The sequence below is a fragment of the Lagopus muta genome, chromosome 23 (assembly GCF_023343835.1).
Source record: "Lagopus muta isolate bLagMut1 chromosome 23, bLagMut1 primary, whole genome shotgun sequence".
In the NCBI taxonomy this organism is placed as follows: Eukaryota; Metazoa; Chordata; class Aves; order Galliformes; family Phasianidae; genus Lagopus; species Lagopus muta.
In genome coordinates this window covers 2,176,609-2,199,311 of record NC_064455.1, presented here as the reverse complement: position 1 = coordinate 2,199,311, position 22,703 = coordinate 2,176,609, and the positions used below count along the sequence as shown (strand labels likewise).

At 59.0% G+C, this 22,703-nt stretch overlaps 1 protein-coding gene across 1 annotated transcript; it reads left to right on the top strand.

Annotated features, from left to right (window-relative positions):
• Positions 1-1,331: 1,331 nt before the first annotated feature.
• On the top strand, positions 1,332-20,299 carry SLC9A1 (solute carrier family 9 member A1). The gene is made up of 12 exons (XM_048968974.1): positions 1,332-1,722; positions 13,132-13,592; positions 14,819-15,069; positions 15,478-15,695; positions 16,015-16,217; positions 16,428-16,517; positions 16,882-16,952; positions 17,310-17,483; positions 17,594-17,708; positions 18,070-18,171; positions 18,472-18,541; positions 19,157-20,299. The coding sequence occupies exons 1-12, from the start codon at positions 1,416-1,418 to the stop codon at positions 19,477-19,479; spliced, it is 2,385 nt and encodes a 794-aa protein (XP_048824931.1). The 5' UTR covers positions 1,332-1,415; the 3' UTR covers positions 19,480-20,299.
• Positions 20,300-22,703: the final 2,404 nt, after the last annotated feature.

Sequence of the window (22,703 nt, the reverse complement as noted above, 5' to 3'; positions counted from 1 at the left end):
GTTTGTACTTCCCTGTCCTTGCACTGTTTCACCATAACTTTTTGCTCTGGGTCAACTGCAGCCCCCCACCCCCAGCTTTGCACTGCACCTCTGCACCCCTCTGCAGCTGCACCCAGCTTTGCACTGCACGTCACCCCTGTGCAACCCTGCTTTGCAGTGCAACCCTCAGCCCCCATTTGCAGTTGCACCTTGCTTTTCAGCACCTCCTGCCGTGCTCCTGCACCCCTCACTCTCCTCTTTACAGACTGCACCTCGCTTTGCAGTTGCACTCTGCTTTGCACTGCGCTCCATTTTGCACCACGCTCCTCACCTCCCTTCCCCACTGCACCCCTTGCAGTTACACCCTGCTTTTGAGCACCCTCCGTTTGTCCTTTCACCCCTTACCCCCTCCTTAAAGCTGTACCCTGCTTTGCACTGCACCCTGCTTTGCATCCCCCCTCACCTCCCATTCCCATTGCACTCACTGCAGTTGCATGCTGCTTTTCAGCACCCCCATTTGTCTTTGCACCCCTTACCCCCTCCTTAAAGTAATACCCCACTTTGCACTGCACCCCTCACCTCCCATTGCACGCTGCAGTTCAGCACACCCCACTTCACAGCTGCACCCCACTTCACACCATTTTGCAGCTGCACCCCGCACTGCATTGCTCCCCTCACCTCCCATTCCCATTGCACCCCTTGCAGTTGCACACTGCATGTCAGCACACCCCACATCATCCCCCTCACCCCAAGTTTCCACTGCACTCTGCAGCTGCAGCTGCTTTCCAGCACACCCCCCTTTGTCCTTTCACCCCTACCCCCCTCTTAAAGCTGTATAGCAGCTGCACCCTACTTCACAGCACACCACTGTGCAGCTGCACCCTGCTTTGCACCTCCTCACCTCCCATTCACACTGCACCCCTTGCAGCTGCACGCTGCTTTCCAGCACCCTCTCCGTCCTTGCACCCCTCCTTAAAGTTATGCCCCGCTTTGCACTGCACCCCGCTTTGCATCCCACCCTCCCCTCCCATTCGCACCGCACCCCGTTGCAGTTACCCCCTACTTTCCAGCACCCCCCCCTTTATCCTTCCACCCCGTACCCCCTCCTTAAAGTCGTACCCTTCTTTCCACCCCCATCCCCACCGCACCGCACGCAGTCGCACCCCGCTTTTCATCGCCCCCCTTTAAAGCCGCCCCCCCCCATTCACCCCTCGTTCCCGATGCCCCCCGTTTCACCCCGCCCCGCCTGGCTCTGCCCCCGCCCCACCCCACCGCTCCCCCCCCGTTCCCTCCCGACGCTCGGCGTTCCGCCTCCGCCTCCTCCCCGCGGCCCCCCCCCCCCCCCCCCCCCCCGGCCGCCCCGGGATGTACGGACGCTCCGCCGCCGTCCCATCTCCTCGCAGCGTCTCTGCGGGGCGGCCCCGGCTCCCTCCGCCATGGGGGCCGCGGCCCTCCGAGCCCTTCCTTGGGCTCTATTGCTGTTGCTGGGCCCGCTGCTTCCCGGCCAAGGTTTACAGGCCAACGCCGGGGAGCAACCGTGGGGAGAACTCGGGGGTATCACCGCCGCCCCCCCCGCCACGGCCCAGGAGGTTCACCCGCTGAACAAACAGCATCACAACCACTCGAGCGATGGGCATTCCAAACCCCGCAAAGCTTTCCCCGTGCTGGGCATCGATTATTCGCACGTCCGCATCCCCTTCGAGATCTCGCTCTGGATCCTGCTGGCCTGCCTGATGAAGATGGGTAGGGGCTGGGGGCTGGGGGGGGAGGGGAGATGGGGGGTGGTGTGGGGAGAGCAGCGGGGTGGGAGACCCCCGGGAGGGACCCTTAGGGTGTGCATGGAGTGGGTGCTGCCAGCATCTCGGCTGCACCCCCCGAGCCCCCCGCTGTGACCCCTGAGACCCCTGATTGATTGCAGCCCTGTGAGCACCCCCATCGGGATTGCCTGAGAGCCGTAGCTGCAACCCCACTGTGACCCTCCGAGCGCCCCATTGTGACCGAGTGCCCCACTGCAACCCCTTGAGCACCCAATTGCAACCCCATTGGAACCCCCGTGCGACCCCCTGAGCATCCCACTTACAAACCCTCAGCACCCCAATGCAGCTTCCCAGGTTCCCCAATGCAGCCCCACAAGCACCCCGTTGAGACCCCTAAGCCCCCCACCTGCACCCCCGTCCTCTGGGGGCAGCCCCCCGGTGCATCCCCATGCTGATCCCCCGCACACCCCATACAAACCCCCCCTCCATCCCATGGCAGCAGTGGGCATCCCTTTCTCTCCCCACGACCTTGTGTTTGCCGCAGGCCTGGCAGCGGGCGCAGTGCCCCCCAACCCCACGGATGGTTCCAATGCCATCTAACAGCAGAGTCTCCCTGCACCCTGACTGGGAGCAGCGTTTTAGTTTTGCTTTCTCTGCCGGTGAGGAGGAAGCTTTGTTCGGTGCTTTGTTTCCTTTCCAAACCACGCCGTGCCTTTTGTAACCTTGCAGAAATCCTTTCCAACTGCTCCGTGCTCCCCTTCCCTCCTACCCCTGCCTGCAGCAAAACCACCGGGCAGCGCAGCGGGGCTGGGGGTGACAGCTGAGGGCTGTGGGGCACAAAGCAGCCGTGGTTGCCTGAGTGTTTTCCAAGCTTTGATAGTAGGGAAATCACCCCAGAGCGGGATGCAGTGCAGCAGCCCCAGCTGAAAGCAGTGCCCAGCTCCAAGGGTTTCTCTGCGCTGTTACCTTCTCCAGGCTGGGAGAGGGTGAAGGGGGGGGGGGGGGAGCAGCTCTGGATCCCCGTGGTTTTTGCACCTCAATTCCCATCGGCTTTAACAGCAGTGTGGAGTGCTGTGACTTAATGGGAACGGTGCTTTGGGTGCTGAGTGCTCCAAACCCTGCTGCTCAGGGTTTGGGCTCACCATGCCCAAACTGCCCTGCTGTACCCCACCCCGCTCCATGGGCACTGCCCGGTCAAACCCCATTTTCTGCATGCTTTATTTACAAGGAAAAGCATTCCAGCCCCAGCAGCTCAATGCATTTCTGGATAGGAACAGAGCAGCACAACCAAGCAGGAGGTGCAGCTCCATCCTTCGTGGCTTAAGGTGCGTAAAGAGGAGCCGCGCACCAGGAAATGCAGCCTTCAGATCCCCAAACCACGCGGCCTCTGCTCAGCGCTGGGGGCTGTGGCACTGCGCTGGCTGTCATCCTGCTCGGAACGGAATGAGTGATGAAATCCGGAGTGTCTGTGCGGAAGCTGAAGGAGAAAGGAGGGGCCAAAAGCAGGGCGGCACGCAGGCTGTGAGCAACGCCGCAGCGTGGAGCCCGGCAGCTCGGGGAGCTCTTTGGCTTTGTGCAGCTGGGAAGTTGTTCCTGGTTGTGAGCTGAGCCCGGTTCTTTTGCATTGAAAGCGTTATGCAAGGCTGTGATGGAGGGGTGCGATCCGGGAGGAGCCGCTTTGCAACTTTGCAAGGGTTCTTGTAGGGACAACGTCTCCCCTGGGGATGCTGAGGGAGCCCAGCCCATCCCTTGGCATGCCTGCACATCCAGCAGGGATTTGCAAGCAGCTCCCTCAAAGAGGAGAATGAACACGGGGTGGGCTGGGAATTAACAGCGTGGCTTTAATTGCAGCTCGGTGCCTCCTGTTGTCCGTCTCTCCCAGCTACCCCAGCATTGCAGGAGCTTCCTGCAAAACCATTGCAGTGTGCCCCCCCGTGAACTGGGCTGGCAGTGGGGCTCAGTGCAGGGGCATCCCAGAGGTTTGGGCTTCTTTTTGCTGCAGGCTGGGGGTCGCTCCTTTCCTTCGTGGGGGCACAGCGCTGATGTGTGACCGACGTGTGTCCCACAGGCCTCTGCTGCTTCTGCTTCCCCTCATCCCACGCGGAAGGGGAGGCTGCTGCTGAGCACCCAGTGGTATTTTAAGGCTGTGTAGGAGAAAGAGGGGGGTGAGGGACAGACGCAGCAGCGCCGTTCCAGTTCCCCCAGCTATAGGGCTGTGGCTGTGCTGGTGGAGGTGGAGCAGCATCAGCTGGAGCTGCTGGGAGCAGTGCAGCCAGACTTTGTCCCAGAATCGTCACAGTGCGATTTGGGTTCAGTTATGAATATTTTTCCATTGCCAGGGGGAAGGGAAGGAAGGAGCCAGCATTGTGCCTGCAAGCTGCAGTGCGGTCCCTTTGCTGGCGTGCCGTGGGCTCAGGCTGGTGGTCAGAGCTGTGCTGCTCAGCTCCCAGCTGTATGCTGCCAACCTTGGGGAGGAATCAGGCTCAGCTCCATCTCCAGAGCACCCCTCAGGCTCTGCCTTTCGGAACCACAAAGCACAGAGGTGCTGCTCCCATCCTGCGTGAGGACTGAGGTCTGATGGATCCCAGCCCTGCTGCATCCCAGAGCTCCGTGTCCCCTCAGCCCCACTTCAGGGAGCAGCCATGCTGCTGTGCCTTGCAGTGCAAACGGCTTCTGGGGATGTCATTTCCTGCAGAGTGCTGTGGGGTCCCTGCTTGGCCCTGAGCTGTGCCATCCTTTTGCTCATTGCTGCGTGCGAGACGTGAATTCGGAGCCCAGTGCAGCGCTCAGGTTCTGCTTGGAGCCTGAAGTAATTACTGAGTCATTGCTCCAATGTCTCTTCCCAGCTTTGCAGAGCTCGTTTTGTCCCTGTGCCTGAGGTCCCTGTGCCTCCCTGCAGCCACCGCTGTCCCTATGCAGGAAAATATCAGCACATACTGCGTATCAGCATGGTGCAAAGCAATGCAGGCAGTGCATCCCTGCAGGGCAGAGAGGTGCACAATGCAGGGCGGCACGGGGCTGCTGTGGGGACACTGCTGCTGTCTGAGGAGCAGTGGGATGGAGGGATTCCCCAGGGATAGGAGCCGGGAGGAGCAGATCACAGCACAGAGGCCGCAGGTTGGGCCGCAGGTTGGGCTGCAGGTTGGGCTGCGTGCCCTCGCGATGCGCTGCTTCCATTGCCAAAGGATCATTTTTAGAGGCTGACAGCTGCTGTCTGACAGCCAGAGCTGGGTGCTAGAAAGCCTGAGCGCTTCCCAAATGCCGCCCCCTCTGGTTTTTCACGTGGGTGGGGGGGTGAGGTTTTGCTGGGGGTGCAAATGGTGGCAGCTGGGGATGCTGCTGGGACAGCGATGCCACCTGCAGGGCTTGGGGAGGAGGCAGCGAGGAAGCAGCCAGGTGTGTTTCCCCAAAACCTGCATCACCGTGCTGGAAATGGTGTGAGCACAGCAGGGTGGGAGAGCTGCAGGGCCTGAGTTCTGTGCCCTGAGTCCGTGGGGCTCTTTGATGTGGGATTCCCACATCCTTCAGGCTGCAGATATGGGGTGAGATCACCCCCAAGCACAGCACACGTTCCCTTTGGTGTCAGCTGGTGGCTGTTCTGTTGTCGGGAATAACAGGAAAGGATTTGGAAGCACTGATGCAGCTGGTGCCACAGAAGTGTAAAATTGTCGTGCTAATTAATTGAAACGGCCCCTGATTAATGCAGACTCACTGTGTTCCCACTGCCTTATGGGGGAAGGATCCAAATGCTGTGCTTTGCCTTCACCCTCTGCTTTGCTGGCTCAGGAAGAGCAGCCATGGCAGTTAATTCTCCTTACTCTGCCTGTTGCTGAAAGCTGAGCAAGAAACACCCAAAACTTGAGGGGAAGAAAGCTCTTCATCTGCAAGACAGAGCCAGGCATTGCATGGAACTGCTTCAGGGGCTGCCCTGGGTGTTGGGGCTGCGCTGCTCTCAGAGCATCCTTCTGTGTGCTGCTCTGCAGGCAGAGCTGTGGGTGCTGAGAGAGGAAACTTGAAGGAAAGCAATGATGAATTGCTGCAGCTGCCTTGTAAACATTCGAGTTCTTTTTTTTCTTTTGGGTCCCCAAGGCTTAATTTGTTCAAATGAAAGCTGAAATCCATCAGGAACGCGCTGCCAAAGCTCTGAGCATCCGCACACAGCACCCATCGCTGCTGGTCAGGGCTGCTGTGGCTCCGCAGTCTCGGCTGCAAAGTGCAGCAATGGAGCTGAGAGTTCAGGAGTTTCTTTGGCCACGTGTTGGAGCTCCGTGCTGCTCGAGGCAGTGATTGCCATCTGTGCTGGCTGAGGTCTCACTCATCCCTCTGACTTCCCTTTGGTTTTCCAGCATCTGTGTATTAACGGAGCGGTGGAAATCTCATCACTTTGTGTTCTGCTCTTTCCTCGGGGCAGAGGAGCACACGTGTGCTTCTGCTTGGGAGCAAGGACATGAAATGCAGGCCTTTGGTGGCACACACGCGTGGCTGCGTTGGATCACTGCTGCGGTGGGAATGGAGCAGCTTTGCCCATTCCTGCTTTGCTTGCAGGGCTCCATCCCCATGGGATGGGTTTGGTGGGGACAGCGGTGACCAAAGGCTCAGCACACGGCTGGGGGAGATCCCAGAGCAGAAGGTTGAAGAGTGCAAAGTAGTTGTGATCAGAAGGGGACGGGTGCATCTCTGTGGGCCGCACAGTTGCAGTGCAGTTGGCCCTGGGGGCATCTCCTGAGTTCCATGTAGTGGGTGGTGGTGGCAGGGATGTAAATCCCCTCTCTCTGCTGAGCCTGCAGGAGGCACCTTTGCAGAAGCAGGCTGGGCTCCCTCTGCACCTTTACAGCTGGCTTCTTCCAGTGCTTAGGAATCACAGCGTGCTGGATGTGTGGGGCAGGGCAGGAGGGAAGGAGGGCAGGTGGGAAGGAAAGAAAGGCAGATCATAAGGAAGGATGGAAGGTGGGAAGGAAGGAGGGCAGCTCAGAAGGAAGGAAGGCAGATGGAAAGGAAAGGAATGCAGCTTATAAGGAAGGAAGGCAGCTCAGAAGGAAGGAGGGCAGCTCAGAAGGAAGGAAGGCAGATGGGAAGGAAAGGAATGCAGCTCATAAGGAAGGAAGGCAGCTCAGAAGGAGGGCAGGTGGGAAGGAAAGGAAGGCAGCTCAAAAGGAAGGAGGGCAGCTCAGAAGGAAAGAAGGCAGGTCAGAAGGAAGGATGGAAGGTGGGAAGGAAGGAGGGCAGCTCAGAAGGAAGGCAGGTGGGAAGGAAAGGAAGGCAGCTCAAAAGGAAGGAGGGCAGCTCAGAAGGAAAGAAGGCAGGTGGGAAGGAAGGGGAGGGCAGGTTGGCAGGAGAAGGCAGGTCAGAAGGAAGGAAGGCAGGTCAGAAGGAAGGCAGCTCCTCGCCCTGGCGCTGCCGGCACAGAGGGCAGAGCGCTGTGCCTCTGGCAGTGCCGTGCCTCAGTTTCCCTGGGGAGCTCCTGTCAGGAAGCACTGATGCAGGCTGATTCTCCCAGCTCATTGCTGTCGTGTGCTGCAAATTACATCGCTTTGTTTCGGCCGCCGAAGCCCGGTAGTAATCAGGGCAATATTGTGGCCGCATCCTCCCTGCGATCGCAGAGGACACCAGCAGGTTATTTCCTGAAAGGCTTTTGTTTGTCTTTCCTGCCTGTGTTCCTGCGAGGAAATCTGCCCTTCCTGAGGAAGGCAATTGGCATGGAGGGCTTTGCCCTTGGTGCTCACCTTGGGCTGCCCTGGAGTTCACTCCTGAGGCTCCGAGGGCTCCAGGAGCCATTTGTTCAAGGCTGCAATGGGTGCAGCAGTGTGGTTTTAGGCATCTCCTGCCCTGGAGCAATGCGGTGCCTTCGTGAAGGTTTGGCTTTGTCCCACAAATACAACACAGTGCAGATGGGGCGATGGTTGGGATGGGATCTGAGTGCTCTTTTCCAACCTTGGAGGTGATGCACTGCACTGCGCCCTCCCAACCCAGCGGTTTGTGCCGTCCGTGTGCATCACAGCAGCTGCAGAACTGTGGGCAAAGAACATTCCTGCTTAGCTCCCAGCCCTGTTCCGTGGAGCTGGAGCCGTTTTTGGAGCCCTTCTTCTAAGAAAGCCATCTTAAAAAGTTCAAGTGCTGCTGGTGGAACCTTCCTGATGCAAAGGTTCCCAGCAGTGCTGTGTGAGGCACTGCGTGGAGCTGCTGCAAAGCCACCCTGCAGTCGTGCTGATCACAGCTGCAATCCAGGAGTGGCTCTGGAATGTGCCCTGGAGAGGAATGTGGTCATTGGGTCGATGGGTTTGCAGTTCCTTGAGTTATTGGGGCTTTCCAGCAGCAAGCTTGGCACGTGATGCATTTACAGCATCCCAAACCCTTCCTTGGCCCCTCGCTCCAGCTCTGTACAGCAGCCCAGCCCTGCTGCTTGCGGTCCCCATGTTTTCCTCCCTGCAGGCAACTCTGGAGCAGTGGGGTGCTGCTCCAGGGCTCCATGGGTTCTCCTTTCGAGGAGCTGCACTGAGGGATGTGGGTCAGCAGGGAGATGCTGCTGGGTGGGCAGTTGGGCTGGATGATCTCAGAGCTCTCTTCCGACCTCGGTGATTCTGCGATTCGTAGCCAGTAGATCTTCCTTGCAATCTGCTTTCCTTGCAGTGTCCTTGGCTTCTCTGCTGGTTTGGAGGAGCGTTATCTAAATGTAGGGCTGGAAACTGGGAGCTGTGGAGCTGCTGGCACGCTGTTCACTGGGGGACACGGGCAAGTGCATTTAATGCCCTTTGTTTCTTCATTCCTCTTTACAGCCGGGAGGAAATTAATACTGGCTCTGTAAAAGACTCCCAGTTGATCTGTTAATTTCTTGTGAGTGCTTTGGAGATAAAACCAAGGGACGAGCCTTTTGCTGCATCGCCTCTCCCTGCTCTCCAAAGAGCTCACAAGGCTCCTGCCACGCTGGTGCTTTGCTGCAGGGATGCTCTTGGCTGGTACAGTGGTACAGTTCCCCCTGCACTGCCCGTGTGCTGCAGCAGTGCTCAGCTGGGGCATGGCTGGAGGGTCATGGGTCTCTCCTGTCCCCTCCTGGAGGCCAGCTCTGCCCCATGCTGCCTTCTTTGAGCACTGTGTGCAGCTCGGGCATCAAATCCCACACACAGTGGTTGGGCTGAGCCGTGTGGAAGCATGCTGAGTGATGCAGCAGGAGCAGCGTTGGGTTCTTCCTTGCTGCAGGACTTCTGCATGGCTGTGGTTTACAGCTCAGCGCAGTGGGGCACAGCATTTCATTTCAGCTCATCCTGGTTAATTAGCCAAAGGGAAGCACTTGGGTTGAGCAGGTTTTAATTGGGATGAGGGCACCCTGAGTTTTCCAGCAGGAAATTCTCTTGGGCTCCAGAGCCTGAGGACGTGGGGAGGCTCAACCGCGGATCCATGCACCTCGTTATGGCTGTTCTGTGCTTTGCATCAGCTTGTTTGTCAGCACAGAGCAGCCCTGGCAGGCTGACATGCCCGCTGCCTGCAGATGATTCACAGCTCTCCGGTGTGCCAGGGACCATTGCATCCTCCTCCTGTTTTGCAGCACTGCAGCAGCGCTGTTGGGGTCCGAGGGCAGCGGTGTTCATTTGGCAGCACTGCAGTGCTGCATCCTCACTGCTGCAGGGCTCTGTGCACAGAGAATGGAGCTTTGCCCAAGGCAGGGGAGGAGATGGAGCCACAAGGATTTGCTCCAGATCAGACAAAGAGTTGTGCTAGAACCTCGTTATTTTCTCACTGCTAATTAGGAAGAAAAGCCAAGGAATGGGAACGTAATTAATTGATGCTGCTTTTGGTGACTTGGGGCTCTGCACGGAGCAGGGCAGCATCCGTGTGCACCAGCACAGCCCCAGCTCCTTGGTGCCAGCCCTGCCAGTCCCATGGCTGTCAATAGCCATTAAGACCAGTTGCTATTTGCCAGAGCTACAGCCCTTATTATTTTCCAGAGCTGATTTCCCACTCCTATTGCCCTCAAACGGAGCCCAGTCGTTGTTCCCCCCGCACTGAATCACCCCTTGTTCCCCTTCCCTGCCCCTCGTGCTGCAAACAAGTGAATGGAGGGCGGTTTGGATAGGAGAGCTGTGGCTGCCTGGCACAGCCCTGTGCACCCAGCCCTGTGTGAGAAGGTGACCAACCCCAGGCTGCTGCTGTGCAGGAGATAAGAACAGTGCTGATAGCGCTGGGACGGCCCCAGTGAGCCCAAACCTGAAAGGTGCAGAGCAACAAGCAGACAGTGCCAGGTACAGCTCAGCCCAACCTCTTCCCCCACCACCTCTGCTCACTGCTTCCCTGTGCAGCACAGCATTTCTTGCTCTGAGGTGCAGGTTTTGGGGTCACCAGCTGGAGAGCTGTCCCAGCCCCGCTTCTGTCCCTCTTTTCCCCCAGCAGGACCCATCCAGCTCCATTCCCCAGGCCCAGCAGTGCCCCGTTGCTGAGGCTGTGCTGTTTGGTGCTCTGTCTGTGGCACCCAGAAGGGTCCATGTGGCTTTCAGAGGGGCCCTGCTGGTGCTGAGCCACATGTGCTCCCTACAGCCCGCACTCTGCAGTGTCCTTCAGAAGGGCAGCCCTGCAGGGCAGACATGAGGGCTCAGCTCCTTCCAAACATGGGTGATTTTTAGGTGTTGGGGGGTTCTGTGGCTCCAACTCGAGCACAGCCCCAGGGGTTGGAGCAGAGAAGTGCATAAAGGCTTCACTGCTTTTTCTTTCACCGTAAATGCTCTTGGAAAGTATCTGATTAAAATGTTATTAAAACGTTCATTTCGAGCTGCTCTGGGAGAGGTCTTTACATCTACCAAGTGCTGCCAGAGCGATGACTAAGCTGACCTTGGGTCCCATGCTGGAGAGCTGCACTGCAGCGCCGGGGTGATGGGAGGGGGAGCAGTCTGGATGGATGGGATGGGGATGGCAGCACCGCAAGGGCACGCAGTGCCTGTGGCCTCAGGGGATTTCCAAATGGCTGGGAGCAGCATGGGGCAATAGATCTCCTCTTTGGGCTGCATCCCTGCCTGTTCCATCCCTCTGTCCTCGAATCCCGTCCCTCTGTATCCTTCCCATCTGCAGCTTGGGTAGAAGGCAGCTCAGATACGGCACATTTGGGGTCAGGAGGCAGAGAAGGAGCACTGGGATGGAGCTCACATAGCTCACACTGCACCCAGCCTGTCCGACGGCGCTGTAACCCAGCTGTAGCTGAGGAAGGCCAGAACAGTGTGCAGATTGGAGCCTGTCCAGGGTGGTTGGGTTGGGAGTAAATGTTTACATGGCCCCGCACGCATCAGCATTGAGGGCCTGGGGAAGGGCAGGCAGGTCCTGATTGTCAGCACACAGATGGACCTCTGGGAGCCCTCACTTGTGGCAGCTCATGGTTTGCCATCACCTCTCTGTGCCTGGGGACCCACAGAGGTTCACCAGGACGGGGCTGAGCTTGACGGCCTCTTTGAGCATCCACAGCCTCTGAGCAGCAGCAAGGGGAAGGCTCCCTGCACCAGCAGCTCTGCAGGGCAGGAGTTGTGTTCTTGCCCTGCGCTGGCTGTGCTGGGATTGAAGCAGCCCCATGCAAATGTTTTGAGACCAAACCGAAGACCCCCAGTGCTGAGGAGCCGCAAGGCAAACTCCTCAGCAGCGCAGGCGATGCCTCACAACAGCCCCAAATCTCCACAATGTGATTTCACCCCCTCTGGAGCTTGAGCTGCACTTGACCTTGGCTAGCATGAAGGCTGCAGAGCCGGTCCCACCACCCTGCCCTGCCCCAAACTTCAGCCTGCACTGCAGCCCATGCAGCCCGACTGAACCCATTAGCTTGCACATTTCCTTGTTTGCTCTCAGGGTTGGTGTTTACCCAACCGTTCTTGCTCTGGATGCACACAATGTTTGATAGCAGATGAGCTGCCTCCACGGAATCGAAGGCATGATTAACATGCAGCCTGTGTGAGTGAGTGTATTTTTAGGGACCTGAAGCACCAAATTCACATCAGTGCACGAATGTTCCGGTTCGATGGGATCCCCGGGGCCCGTGGGGAAGAAGTGAGAGATGCTTAATTGTCAGCATTTGTGTTTTATTCATGATGGGATGTGCTCAGAGGCTGAGCACCAGGTGAGCTGCAGGCTTCGTGCTGCTTGTGTAGCTTTCCATCTGATTGTGGCCAAGGCTGGCTTATGCTGAGGTGTGCCCTGAGTGCCATTTGCAATGAGCTGTGCTAGGGGAAGGGATTATCCTGCACCGTGCTGCTGCACCTCACATGTGTGGCACCTGCAGAGATGGTGGGATCGTGGAGCACCTCCTGATGGGGACGGGCTGAGAGCCCTGGGGCTGTTCCTGCAGAAAGAAACCTGAGCAGCACTGACTGATGTGTGAGGTGGGAGTGAGGAGGATGGGGCTGGGCTCTGCCATGGTACAGAGGATGCTCTCCTGCATGATGTGCTGTAGGGAACCTGCTCTGGGGGGCTGCTCCTCTGCCATCCCCAGGCTTTGCTCTGGCAGCGCTGCTGCAACAAAACCAGCACAGAAAGCAGGCTTCTTACCCCTCATCACAGCACCTGAGACCTTCCAGAACCACCAGAGCCCTGTGAGGCCATGCCAGACCCATCCAGGCTGTGAGGATCCCTGCAGAGAAGCAGTCGAAGCTCTGCTCCATCCTCGGATCCATCAGCTGACTCACTGCTGGGCACAGGGGGAGGCATTTTGCTTTCCAGACATGTTTGTGCTGCACCAGAGGAGGGAGGGACGAGCTGGCAGTGTGGTGGTGCAGAGCCGCCCGCGTCGCCGCCGAGGGTTTGAGTCCACACCGTGCAGATGGCGCGGCCAGAAGGAATGATGGAACACGGTGTCAGCGGTGCCTGATGGGAAACCCATCCCTTTGCCAGGGAACAAATGTGCCTCACTTCAAAGTCAGCGTTATAAATCCTGGGAGACGATCCAGGGGAGCCCTCCCTGCCTCTGCAGCCCTCTGGCAGGGATGGGGTGTAAGGGGTTGCACGGACCTGGGGGCTGCAGTGACCCCAAGGCACCCTAAGGGATGGGACACTGCCATCGGGCACAGCGTGAGCCCCCCGTGGGTCTGATGAGAGGTAAATGCAGCACCTGCATGTGCTGGGAGTGAGTAACTCTGTTGGGAAGAGCTGGAGCCAGCAGCAGCTTGTGTGAGCACTGCGCGTGCTGCCAGCGCTGGCATGGGGCTGGGGGTCCAGTGAGCCCCCCATCATTGGCCTGGGCTGCAGGGACGAGCAGTGGTACTGTATGTCAGCCCAGTACCAGTTTCCACTTCACAGCTTGGGAGCACGGGGGAGAAAGGGGAACTGAGGCAAGCAGAAGGTTCTAAAGACAGCAGGGAGGGCTGGGAGCGGTGCCTCCTTCCCACATCCTCCGTTCCCATAGCCAACGTGTGCTCTGCTCTCTCCTCTCCAGGCTTCCACGTCATGTCCTCAGTGTCCAAAGTGGTTCCCGAGAGCTGCCTGCTCATCGTGGTGGGCCTTCTGGTCGGCGGGCTCATCAAAGCAGTGGGCGAAAAGCCCCCCATCCTCAAATCAGACATCTTCTTCCTCTTCCTTCTCCCTCCCATCATTTTGGACGCCGGCTATTTCCTCCCCTTGCGACAGTTCACGGAGAACCTGGGCACCATCCTCATCTTCGCCGTGGTGGGGACGCTCTGGAATGCTTTTTTCCTGGGGGGGCTGATGTACGCCGTGTGCCAGATTGGGGGCAGCGGCCTCAACCACATCGGCCTGCTGGCCAACCTGCTCTTCGGCAGCATCATCTCGGCCGTGGACCCGGTGGCCGTGCTGGCTGTCTTTGAGGAGATCCACATCAACGAGCTGCTGCACATCCTGGTCTTTGGGGAGTCCTTGCTGAACGACGCCGTCACGGTGGTGAGCGGAGGTGTTGGGCTTTGCTTTGGGGTGGCACCGGGGCTGCTTCCATCCGTCTGTGGGACGCTGCTGGCACAGGCTGGGCGGTGCGGGCTGCAGGGCTGTGCTGCTGTGCTTGCTGCTGAACTTCTGCAGGTGCAGAGCTAAATATAGCGGCTGAAAACACTGCAGAGGTGCTTTGAGGTGATGCGCTTCACTTGACGGGTTGGGAAGGCTCAGAGCTCTGCTGCATCTCAGGGAGGATTGTGGAGCTTTGCTGGCTCACGCTGCCCTCCAGCCTCTTCCCACAGGGATGGGGGATGCTGCTTTCCGGCCCCCATGCTGAGGTCCTGCTGCTCACCCAGCAAAAGCAATGAGGGGCACAGAGGATCCGTGCTGTTTCCAAAGGATGGCTTTGTCCAGGTGCTGGCATGGCTGTCATCCTCCTCCCTGCAGTGTTGACCTCCACATTCACTCCCAGCCCGCTGCTTTTTCCTGGCTCTGTTCCCACGTCCCATCTGCTCTGCTCAGCATGCTGCAGAGGGTGAGGAGGAACGTGCTGTCCCAGGCTTTTCCCAGGAGCTTTTCTCCCTTTTTGCCCTGGGCTGTGTCCTCGCTCCCATCCCTAAGGAATACTTTTGCCTTCTGCCCTCACATCTGTCCCAGCCCGGGCCCCAGGAACCAGCTCTGGCATGCTGAGCCTGGCACCCTGCTCCAAGTACCCTGCAGGATGCTCAGAAGCCAGACTCCCCTTCCTGCTTTAAAATCTCTCCAATGAACACATCCAGAAGTGAGAGATGCAGCCCAGGGTGGGGTCCTTGCAAGGCTGCCCCGTCAGCTACAAAACAGCGTGAAGATTTGGGTTGTGCTGTGTGCTGAGCAGGGGCAGCTGTTGGCTTTTCTCCCCACGTGGCTCTTGGGTGTCCTCGTTTATCCATTGGAAGTGGGAACGATCTCTTGCTGGCTCATCCTTACCTGGAGCCCCTGCAGGGATGGCAGCTGGGACTGTAGTGGAGAACAGAGCTGTCCTGGATGTGCGTCCAGCTGTGTGACAGCAAAGCACTGCCAGCTTTTTCTGCTGGCTGAAGCACAGGATGCAGCTCTGTGTGACACGGCCAGGCTCCCTTGGGTGTCTGCATGCATCCCTGCTCTGCTGTCCTAAGGATGCTCCCTAAGCAGAGCTCTGAGGTGAGGGGATCTCTTAGCAGCGGGGCAGGTTGAAACCCCCTCTCCCTTCTCATTCCCAGGTCCTCTACCACCTTTTTGAGGAGTTTGCCAACTTTGAGCAAGTGACCATTATCGATATCATCCTTGGCTTCCTCAGCTTCTTCGTGGTGTCTCTGGGCGGCGTCTTCGTGGGCGTCATTTATGGGCTGATTGCTGCCTTCACGTCCCGCTTCACCTCCAACATCCGCGTCATTGAGCCCCTCTTCGTCTTCCTCTACAGCTACATGGCCTACCTCTCTGCTGAGCTCTTCCACCTCTCCGGCATCATGGCGTGAGTTGGGGGCGGGTGGGATGAGGTGCCCTCCTGTCCCAGGACCCCACTTTTGGGGGATTTGCTCTCTGTAGCAGTCCCAGCATGGCCAGTGCTTGCCTGATGAAGGCCAGGGCTGTGTTGGGCACCAAGGCAGCGGGGAGAGACTCTCACTTGGGCTGTCCCACAGATCCCAAACTGCTGACAGCCCATTTCCTGCTCCTCCAGGCACGTGGTGGCAGGCAGGGCCTGCTGAGCGCTCACAATGCATTGGGTTTGTGCTGCCTGCTTCCAATGCTGCCCAACCAGGGGGAAGGAAAACCCTTACATTGCCTTCCCTGGATTCCTGGCATCTCACAAGCCTCGTGCTGCAGGGCCATGGCTTGGAGCTGCCCCCACAGCTGCTGAGTGCCCCCACCTTGCCCCTAGGCTCATCGCCTCCGGCGTAGTCATGCGGCCCTACGTGGAAGCCAACATCTCCCACAAGTCCCACACCACCATCAAGTATTTCCTCAAGATGTGGAGCAGCGTGAGCGAGACCCTCATCTTCATCTTCCTGGGTGTCTCCACCGTGGCTGGCCAGCACTACTGGAACTGGACCTTCGTCATCAGCACGCTGCTCTTCTGCCTCATCGCGAGGGTTTTAGGTGAGCTCTTGTTGTGCTGGCAGTCCCTGGGGCTGCTCCTGGGCTGTGGGCTCCTCTCAGGGCAATCAGGTCCCAGTTTGCCTTGCTGGGAAGACTGGAGTTGACTGGGTAGCACTGCTCCACAGCAGGCATTGGACTTTGCTTCTGGTTGGTTTTATGGGAAGATGGGGGTGAGGCCACGTTTGTGCTGGGCGTTGGGATGAGCGTGCACCCAAGGAGGAGCATATCCCTCATGTTAAAGGCTGCAGCACTGCTCTGGGCTCTGGGGGGGTTTCTTCAGGTCTGGGGGCTTCCTTCACCATTTCTGTGCACTCCCCAGGCGTCCTGGTCCTCACCTGGTTCATCAACAAGTTCCGAATCGTGAAGCTGACACCAAAGGATCAGTTCATCATTGCCTACGGGGGCCTGCGGGGAGCCATCGCCTTCTCCCTCTGTTACCTCCTCGACTATGAGCACTTTAACATGAGGGACATGTTCCTCACGGCCATCATCACCGTCATCTTCTTCACTGTCTTCGTGCAGGTCGGTGGCAAATGGGTCCAGAGGGGCAGAGAGCCTCGCAGGGGTGTGGAAATGATGAAAGCAAGGAGCTGCCACTCATAGAATCATTCAATCGTGGGAGGGCTGAGGTTGGAGGTGACCTTAAAGCCCACCCAGCCTCAACCCCACTCCCTGGGCTGGTTGCTGGTTGCTTCCCAGCCCACGGTCTGACCCTCCTGCCCCACTCCCCAGGGCATGACCATCCGGCCCCTGGTGGATCTGCTGGCCGTGAAGAAGAAGCAGGAGACGAAGCGCTCCATCAACGAGGAGATCCACACGCAGGTAACGCCGCGTTCCCGGCCCTTGGCCCGCGTCCCTTCGCTGCCTTAGCCCTCTTCTTTCTCTGCTTCTGCCACCTCCACCGCTGCGCCCAGGCGGGTGCACGGAGCTGCCCCTAAATGGTGCCCAAGGTAAGGGGGGACGGAGCGAGGGCTCTCCCCTTCTGTGTCTTCCGATGCCCGCTCCGACCCACGCCTCCCCTCTCTGCCTGAGCTGTGTAGGACCGCCCGCCCTCCCGTGGCCCCCAGGACCCACAGCCCTGATGTCACAACCTGCTGAGTGCCGTCACCCCGTGTCAGTGTGGGGGATGGGGAGGAGAGGCGGCAGCAGCCCCCCAGCTGCCCGTGCCCTGCGCCTTCTCTTGCAGTTCCTGGATCACCTTCTGACGGGGATCGAGGATATCTGCGGTCACTACGGGCATCACCACTGGAAAGACAAGTGAGGAGGGTGGCTGGGTGGGACCTGTGGGTGAGATGGGAACGGGGTTGAGTTGCCGACTGGCAATCCAGGGCTGGGGTTTTGCTTAGGCCGTGGAAGCCACATGGGCTCCCCCCAGTGAATCACAGTGCTGGGCTGAGTGTGAGCGAGGTGTGGGGCTGCACCGCTTTGCCACGCTGCGTGCAGAGGGGGGGAGTTCCTGCAGGGTGCCCCATAGCTGTGAGCCGTGGGGTCTGCCTGGCTCCAGAGGGGGTCCCAACCTGTGCCTGGGGAGATGATCTGCAGGGGGCTGGGTGTGCTGGGCCGGGGGCAGATGTGATGTACTACCTCTCCTTCTTTCCCCACGTTGTCGGGAAGGCTGAATCGCTTCAACAAGAAGTATGTGAAGAAGTGCCTGATAGCAGGAGAGCGCTCCAAGGAGCCGCAGCTCATCGCTTTCTATCACAAGATGGAGATGAAGCAGGCAATCGAGCTGGTGGAGAGTGGGGGCTTGGGCAAGATCCCCTCCACCATCTCTGCTGTCTCCATCCAGTGAGTTCCCAGCCGCCCTGTGCTGCCTGTTAGTGGCCGTGGGGCGAGCAGCCCTTCAGCCCTGCCGTGTGCTGTGGCACCATGACTCTGAGCGCTGTCTGTCCGTGCAGGAACATCAGCCCCAAAACCCTCCCTGAGGAACGCGTCATCCCAACCCTGTCCAAGGACAAGGAGGAGGAAATCCGGAAAATCCTCCGCAGCAACCTGCAGAAAACCAGGCAGAGGGTGAGGTGCTGTGCCCCCTGCTGTGCCCTCGCCCCGCGTTCCCCCTTTGTTTCCCTGGGGTGGCCTTCGAACTGCAGCTGTGCCAGCTGCGCCCCTCTGCCCATCCTGAGCTCGGCCCCATGTGTTCCCAGTCTCTGTTCCCTCCCCAAGAGATGCTGGGATGTGCTGGGGGGAGGCTGGCTTGTTGGCTGAGCCTTTCTCCTGGTGGGTGAGATGAGACATCCCACGGGATGAACCACAAGGGGATGGACGTGCTGTGCCCACGGGCGGCTGTTTCATCCCATCTCCAAAGGTGACGGTGCCAGGACCTCCCTTTCCCTTCCCATTTTTCACCATCTCCTTTTCTTGGGTGTTTTCATAGCTGCGGTCCTACAACCGGCACACGCTGGTGGCTGATCCCTACGAGGAAGCCTGGAACCAAATGCTCCTGAGGAGGCAGAAAATCCGGCAAGCTGATCGCCAGGTCAGGGGGATGCTGGTGAGGGACGGGGCGGGCATGGAGGTGGATGGGGCTTCCAGCATGGGAAGGGCACCGCTGTCCTGCATGGGGTTCCACCACAGCTGTCCCTGCCCTCTGGTCACTGCAGCATGGAGGCAGATGCAGAGCGAGTCCTTGCAGCGTGGCTGGGAGGATACATTTACCCTCTGCATCGCACTGCTGCCTCTTGCTCATCCCTGAGACTCAGGATCAATTCCCCACTTCCCTGGGGCCGTTTGGCTGCAGGCAGTCCCTCATGCTGCTTTCCCTGTGTTCTGGTTGCAGAATGCCTACCTGACAGTGCCAGCTAACAAGATTGATTCTCCCACCATGTCCCGGGCTCGCATCGGCTCAGGTAGGGTGGGATGGAGCTGGGGGGACACGCAGGTGTTGGTGTCGTGCTGAGCATCACTGGGTGTGCGGGCACTCAGGGGTTGTGCTGTCCTGTATCCCTGTGCTGTCCTGTATCCCTGTGCTGTCCTCTGTCCCCCATGCTGTCCCATGTCCCTCCTACTGTTCTCTGTCCCCTATGTTATCCCGTGTCCCTTCTGCTGTCCCATGCTCCCTCTGCTATCCTATGTCCCTTCTGTTGTTCTGTGTCCTCTCTGCTGTCCCGCATCCCCTCTCCTCTGCCCTGTGCATCCTTGGGGACGGCAGCTAGGCGGCAGGAGAGGAACCCGAGCAGCAGCAGCTCAGCGTTGCTGCTTGCCGAAGCAGTGTTTGCTCAGCAGAGGGCAGCTTTGCCCCTCTCAATCCGTGCCAGCAGAGCTGGGCTGGCCGGTGCCTTCCAAACGGGATGCGCAGATCAGAAAAAGGCCTCCGAAGTCAGAGCGAGCCCGGGGGTGCAGACCCCAAAGACCTGCAGTGCATTTGCTGGGGTTCCCGGGACCCCCTTTCCTGCTGGCACTCCCCAGGCCGACCCGATTTACCCACAGCTGCGTTCTGCCTGACTCCTCTCTGCTCCCCCCAGACCCACTGGCCTACGAACCCAAGCCGGACTCGGAGAACCTCCCCATCATCACCATCGACCCGGCCTCCCCGCAGTCCCCGGAGTCGGTGGAGCTGCCCAACGAGGTGCCCAAGGGCTGCGGTGGCCTGCCGCCCTCCCCCGAGGAGGACGAGGAGGGGTTGGTGATGCGGCCCAAGGAGCCTTCCTCCCCTGGCACCGACGACGTCTTCACCCCGGGGACCAGCGACAGCCCCAGCAGCCAGAGGATGCTGCGGTGTCTGAGCGACCCGGGGCCGCGGCAGGAGCCGGAGGAGGGGGAACCCTTCATCCCCAAGGGGCAATAATGCGGGGCTGCCGCTTCCTCCCTCTGGTTTCTCTCTCTCTTCGTTTTCTTTCTTTGCTCCCCCACACTTTCGGGTTCCTCTATCACTACACGCCGGGTTTGGGAAGGGGGGACCGTCCTGGATGGATGGGAGCTGCGGGGGCAGCTCTGCCCTGCGAGCCGTGGACCGGCTGAGGAGCGGGACGGAGCCCTGGGTGGGGGGCACCTGGCCCTGGGCTGAGGACGCTCCCTGGGCTCCAGGACTGGCAGCACGGGGCTGTGCTGGAGGTGACCCCAACCCACAGTGACCCCATGGGGCGGCGTTGGGCTGTGGCTGCAGAACTGGGGGCACCCGGCTTCGCCTCTCCCTTTGCTTGCTGCATCTGCACCCCCTGAGCCCAGGGGTGCAGCGCACAGAGGTGAGGGCCTGGATCTGCATCTCCCCCTCCACGGCTGCGTTCCCCACAGGGCCGCCCACCCCAGCGCTGCACTCACACCGGGTCTTGCTCAATAAACATCCTACAGCCATGCAGGGCTCCCCGCTCCCCTCGCGCCCTGCACAACCCGGGCCTCTCTGTCCCTCCTGGATGCCGAGCGCCCCCAGCCCCCTGCATGTCCCCTCCTTCAGCCCCATATGGGGGTGGAAGCAGCGCTGCTCCTTAACCAAAGACAGCCCCGGGTTCGGCGCAGCACGCAGATTGTATTTCCATGCGCCATCCCGCCGGCGTGCATCGTGCCCTGCTTCCAGGAGGGAGAGAGAAGCAGCGACAATTCTCTTGTATAGAAAGGAAAAGAAAAAAACCAAAACCAACAACAGAAGCGCCACATGTGTAAAGAGATTCTTGTTTTTTTTTTTTTTTTTTTTTTTTTCATGACTGTTCCAATAAATTAATGTTAATTTGTCGTGTCGTTTGGGGGTTTTTTTTTTGCACGGGCCACCCACGCTCCTCCTGTGTCTCAAGGGCTGCGTTGTTGGCGCTCGCATCCCAAACCTGTTCCCAGGTTGCTGCCCTGCTCTGGGTGCAGGAGGTGACAATGGGGGGGGGTTGTTGTCATTTGTGTTGCCAGTGTTGCTCCTTTTCTATTTTTTGAACAACTGGGAGAAGGGAAACGTGTGGCGTTGTGCTGTGGATGTGGCACCCACCCGGTCAGGCTGGTCCTTGCCTGAGCTGTGCTTCGTGCAGGAGTGAGGGGGAATGCTCCAGGCCATGATGGTGGAAAGCCTGCATGGCTATGGGGACACCAGGATGGGTATGGGGACAGCAGTATGGCCATGGGAACAGCAGCATTGCCAAGGGGACACCGGTATGGCTATGGGGACACCAGCGTGACCATGGGAACACCAGCTATGGGGACACCACCACAGCCATAGGAACACAGCGCAGCTATGGGGCCACCAGTACAGCCACAGGAACACCAACACAGCTATAGGGACACCACCGTGGCCATGGGGATACCAGTACAGCTGTGGGGACACCAGAATTGCCATGGGGACACCAGCGTGGCCGTGGGGACACCACCGTGGCTGCACAGACACCAACATGGACAACATCGTGGACACCAACACAGCCATGGGGACACCAGCACAACAACGGGGATCCCACCATGGCCAAGGGGACCATCGTGCAGGGCGAGGCATGAGGGCGTCCTCTGCTCCCCCCTGGGTGCCGTGAGCCAAAGGTGAGCTCACAACAAATTGCCCTTTACCTGGATGGACGTCGGGGACGATTTCTCCATCCCCCACAGCTCTTGGGGTTGCGCCAGCCCTGAGCCCAAACCCCACGGCCTGCAGGGCGCACGCACCCTCCCACCCACAAGGAAGAAGCCCCCGGGGAGCAGAGCCCCTCTCTTCAAAGCAGCCATTGTCGCCAGAGCTGCAAATTAAAGCTCTGATTCAACGAGGCCATGACTCACACGTTTGCCATCCCATAAGCTCCTAATGGCTGGCGTTGCTCATCTGCTTCAAATACCTGAAGCTCCAAGTGTCCCCCCCCCCCCCCCCCATGCCCTCAGGATGGGTTCAGCCCCCTGCTCATCCCAAAGCTTTGGATGCTGTGGGTGCTCAGGGACACCAGCAGTGCCAGCCCAGCCTGGCAGCACCGACCCCCAACACGGAGTGGGACGGCCCTGGGTGGTGAGACGAGCATCCACGTGCAGGGCAGCATCACGTGCAGCCACCCTCACGGCTTCAGTCATCACCCGAACACCACAAGTCTCCAAACGGAGGCATTTCCAGGATATTCTTGTGTCTGTCTTAATGGGTGAGTAACTTCTTCTAATGAGGGAGGACTAATGATCCCTCCAGGGATGGGCTGGCACTGCTGAGCAACCGCCAAAGTGCACGAGGCCATAGATGGAGCCCAGGGAGCGTCCTCATGTCCCTTGTACCCTTACTGCCATGCCATGTATCCACTTCCCCTGTGCCTCCACCCAGTGCAGCCATTCTGCCAGCACTAAGGCAAGGACAGAGATAGGACAGCAATGGGGCAGCAATGAGATGGCAGTGGAGTGGCAATGGGGCGGAAATGCGATGGCAATAGGGCAGCAATTGGATGGCAATGGGGCAGCAATGGGGCAGCAATGGGGCAGCAATGGGGCAGCAATGGAATGGCAATGTGACAGTGATGGGATAGCAATGGGACAACAATGGAATGGCAGTAGGGCAGCAATGGGATGGCAGTGAGGTGGCAAAGGGGAAGCAACGGAGTGACGATGGGATGGCAGTGGGACAGCAATGGGGCTGGAGTGGAATGGCAAAGGGACAGCGATGGGATGGCAGCAGGATGGGATGAGATGGAAATCGGGCTGCAACGGGATGGCAATGGGATGTCAATGAAGCAGCAGTGGGATGGTAATAGGATGGTGATGGTGAGGGGATGGCAGTGGGACGGAGATAAGATGATGGCGGGGCAGTAATGGAATGGTGATGGGACAGCGATGGCACAGTGATGGGATGGCAATGGGGCAGGATGAGATGACACTGAAATGGCAATGGGATGGCAGTGGGACAGTGATGGGACAGCGATGAGATGGCAATGGGATGGCAATGGGACGGCGATGGGACAGCGATGAGATGGCAATGGGATGGCAGTGCATGGCACCACCTGGAGCCGCACTCAGGCAGCACTCACAGCCTGAAAAAAAAACAAAGGCAAAGGCCGGCAGGGTTTCCTAGCAGGCTCCAACTAAAGCAGCCCTGCAGGTGACCGTCGCTGCTTAAAACCCAACTCAAGCCAAGCAAACAGT

Bases quoted from the DNA above. Each gene is read 5' to 3' on its own strand.
- SLC9A1 (XM_048968974.1), top strand. From the start codon at position 1,416: ATGGGGGCCGCGGCCCTCCGAGCCCTTCCTTGGGCTCTATTGCTGTTG. The intron at 13,593-14,818 runs GTGAGCGGAGGT...TCTCATTCCCAG, and splicing joins TGAACGACGCCGTCACGGTG to GTCCTCTACCACCTTTTTGA. The intron at 16,953-17,309 runs GTGAGGAGGGTG...GTTGTCGGGAAG, and splicing joins CATCACCACTGGAAAGACAA to GCTGAATCGCTTCAACAAGA.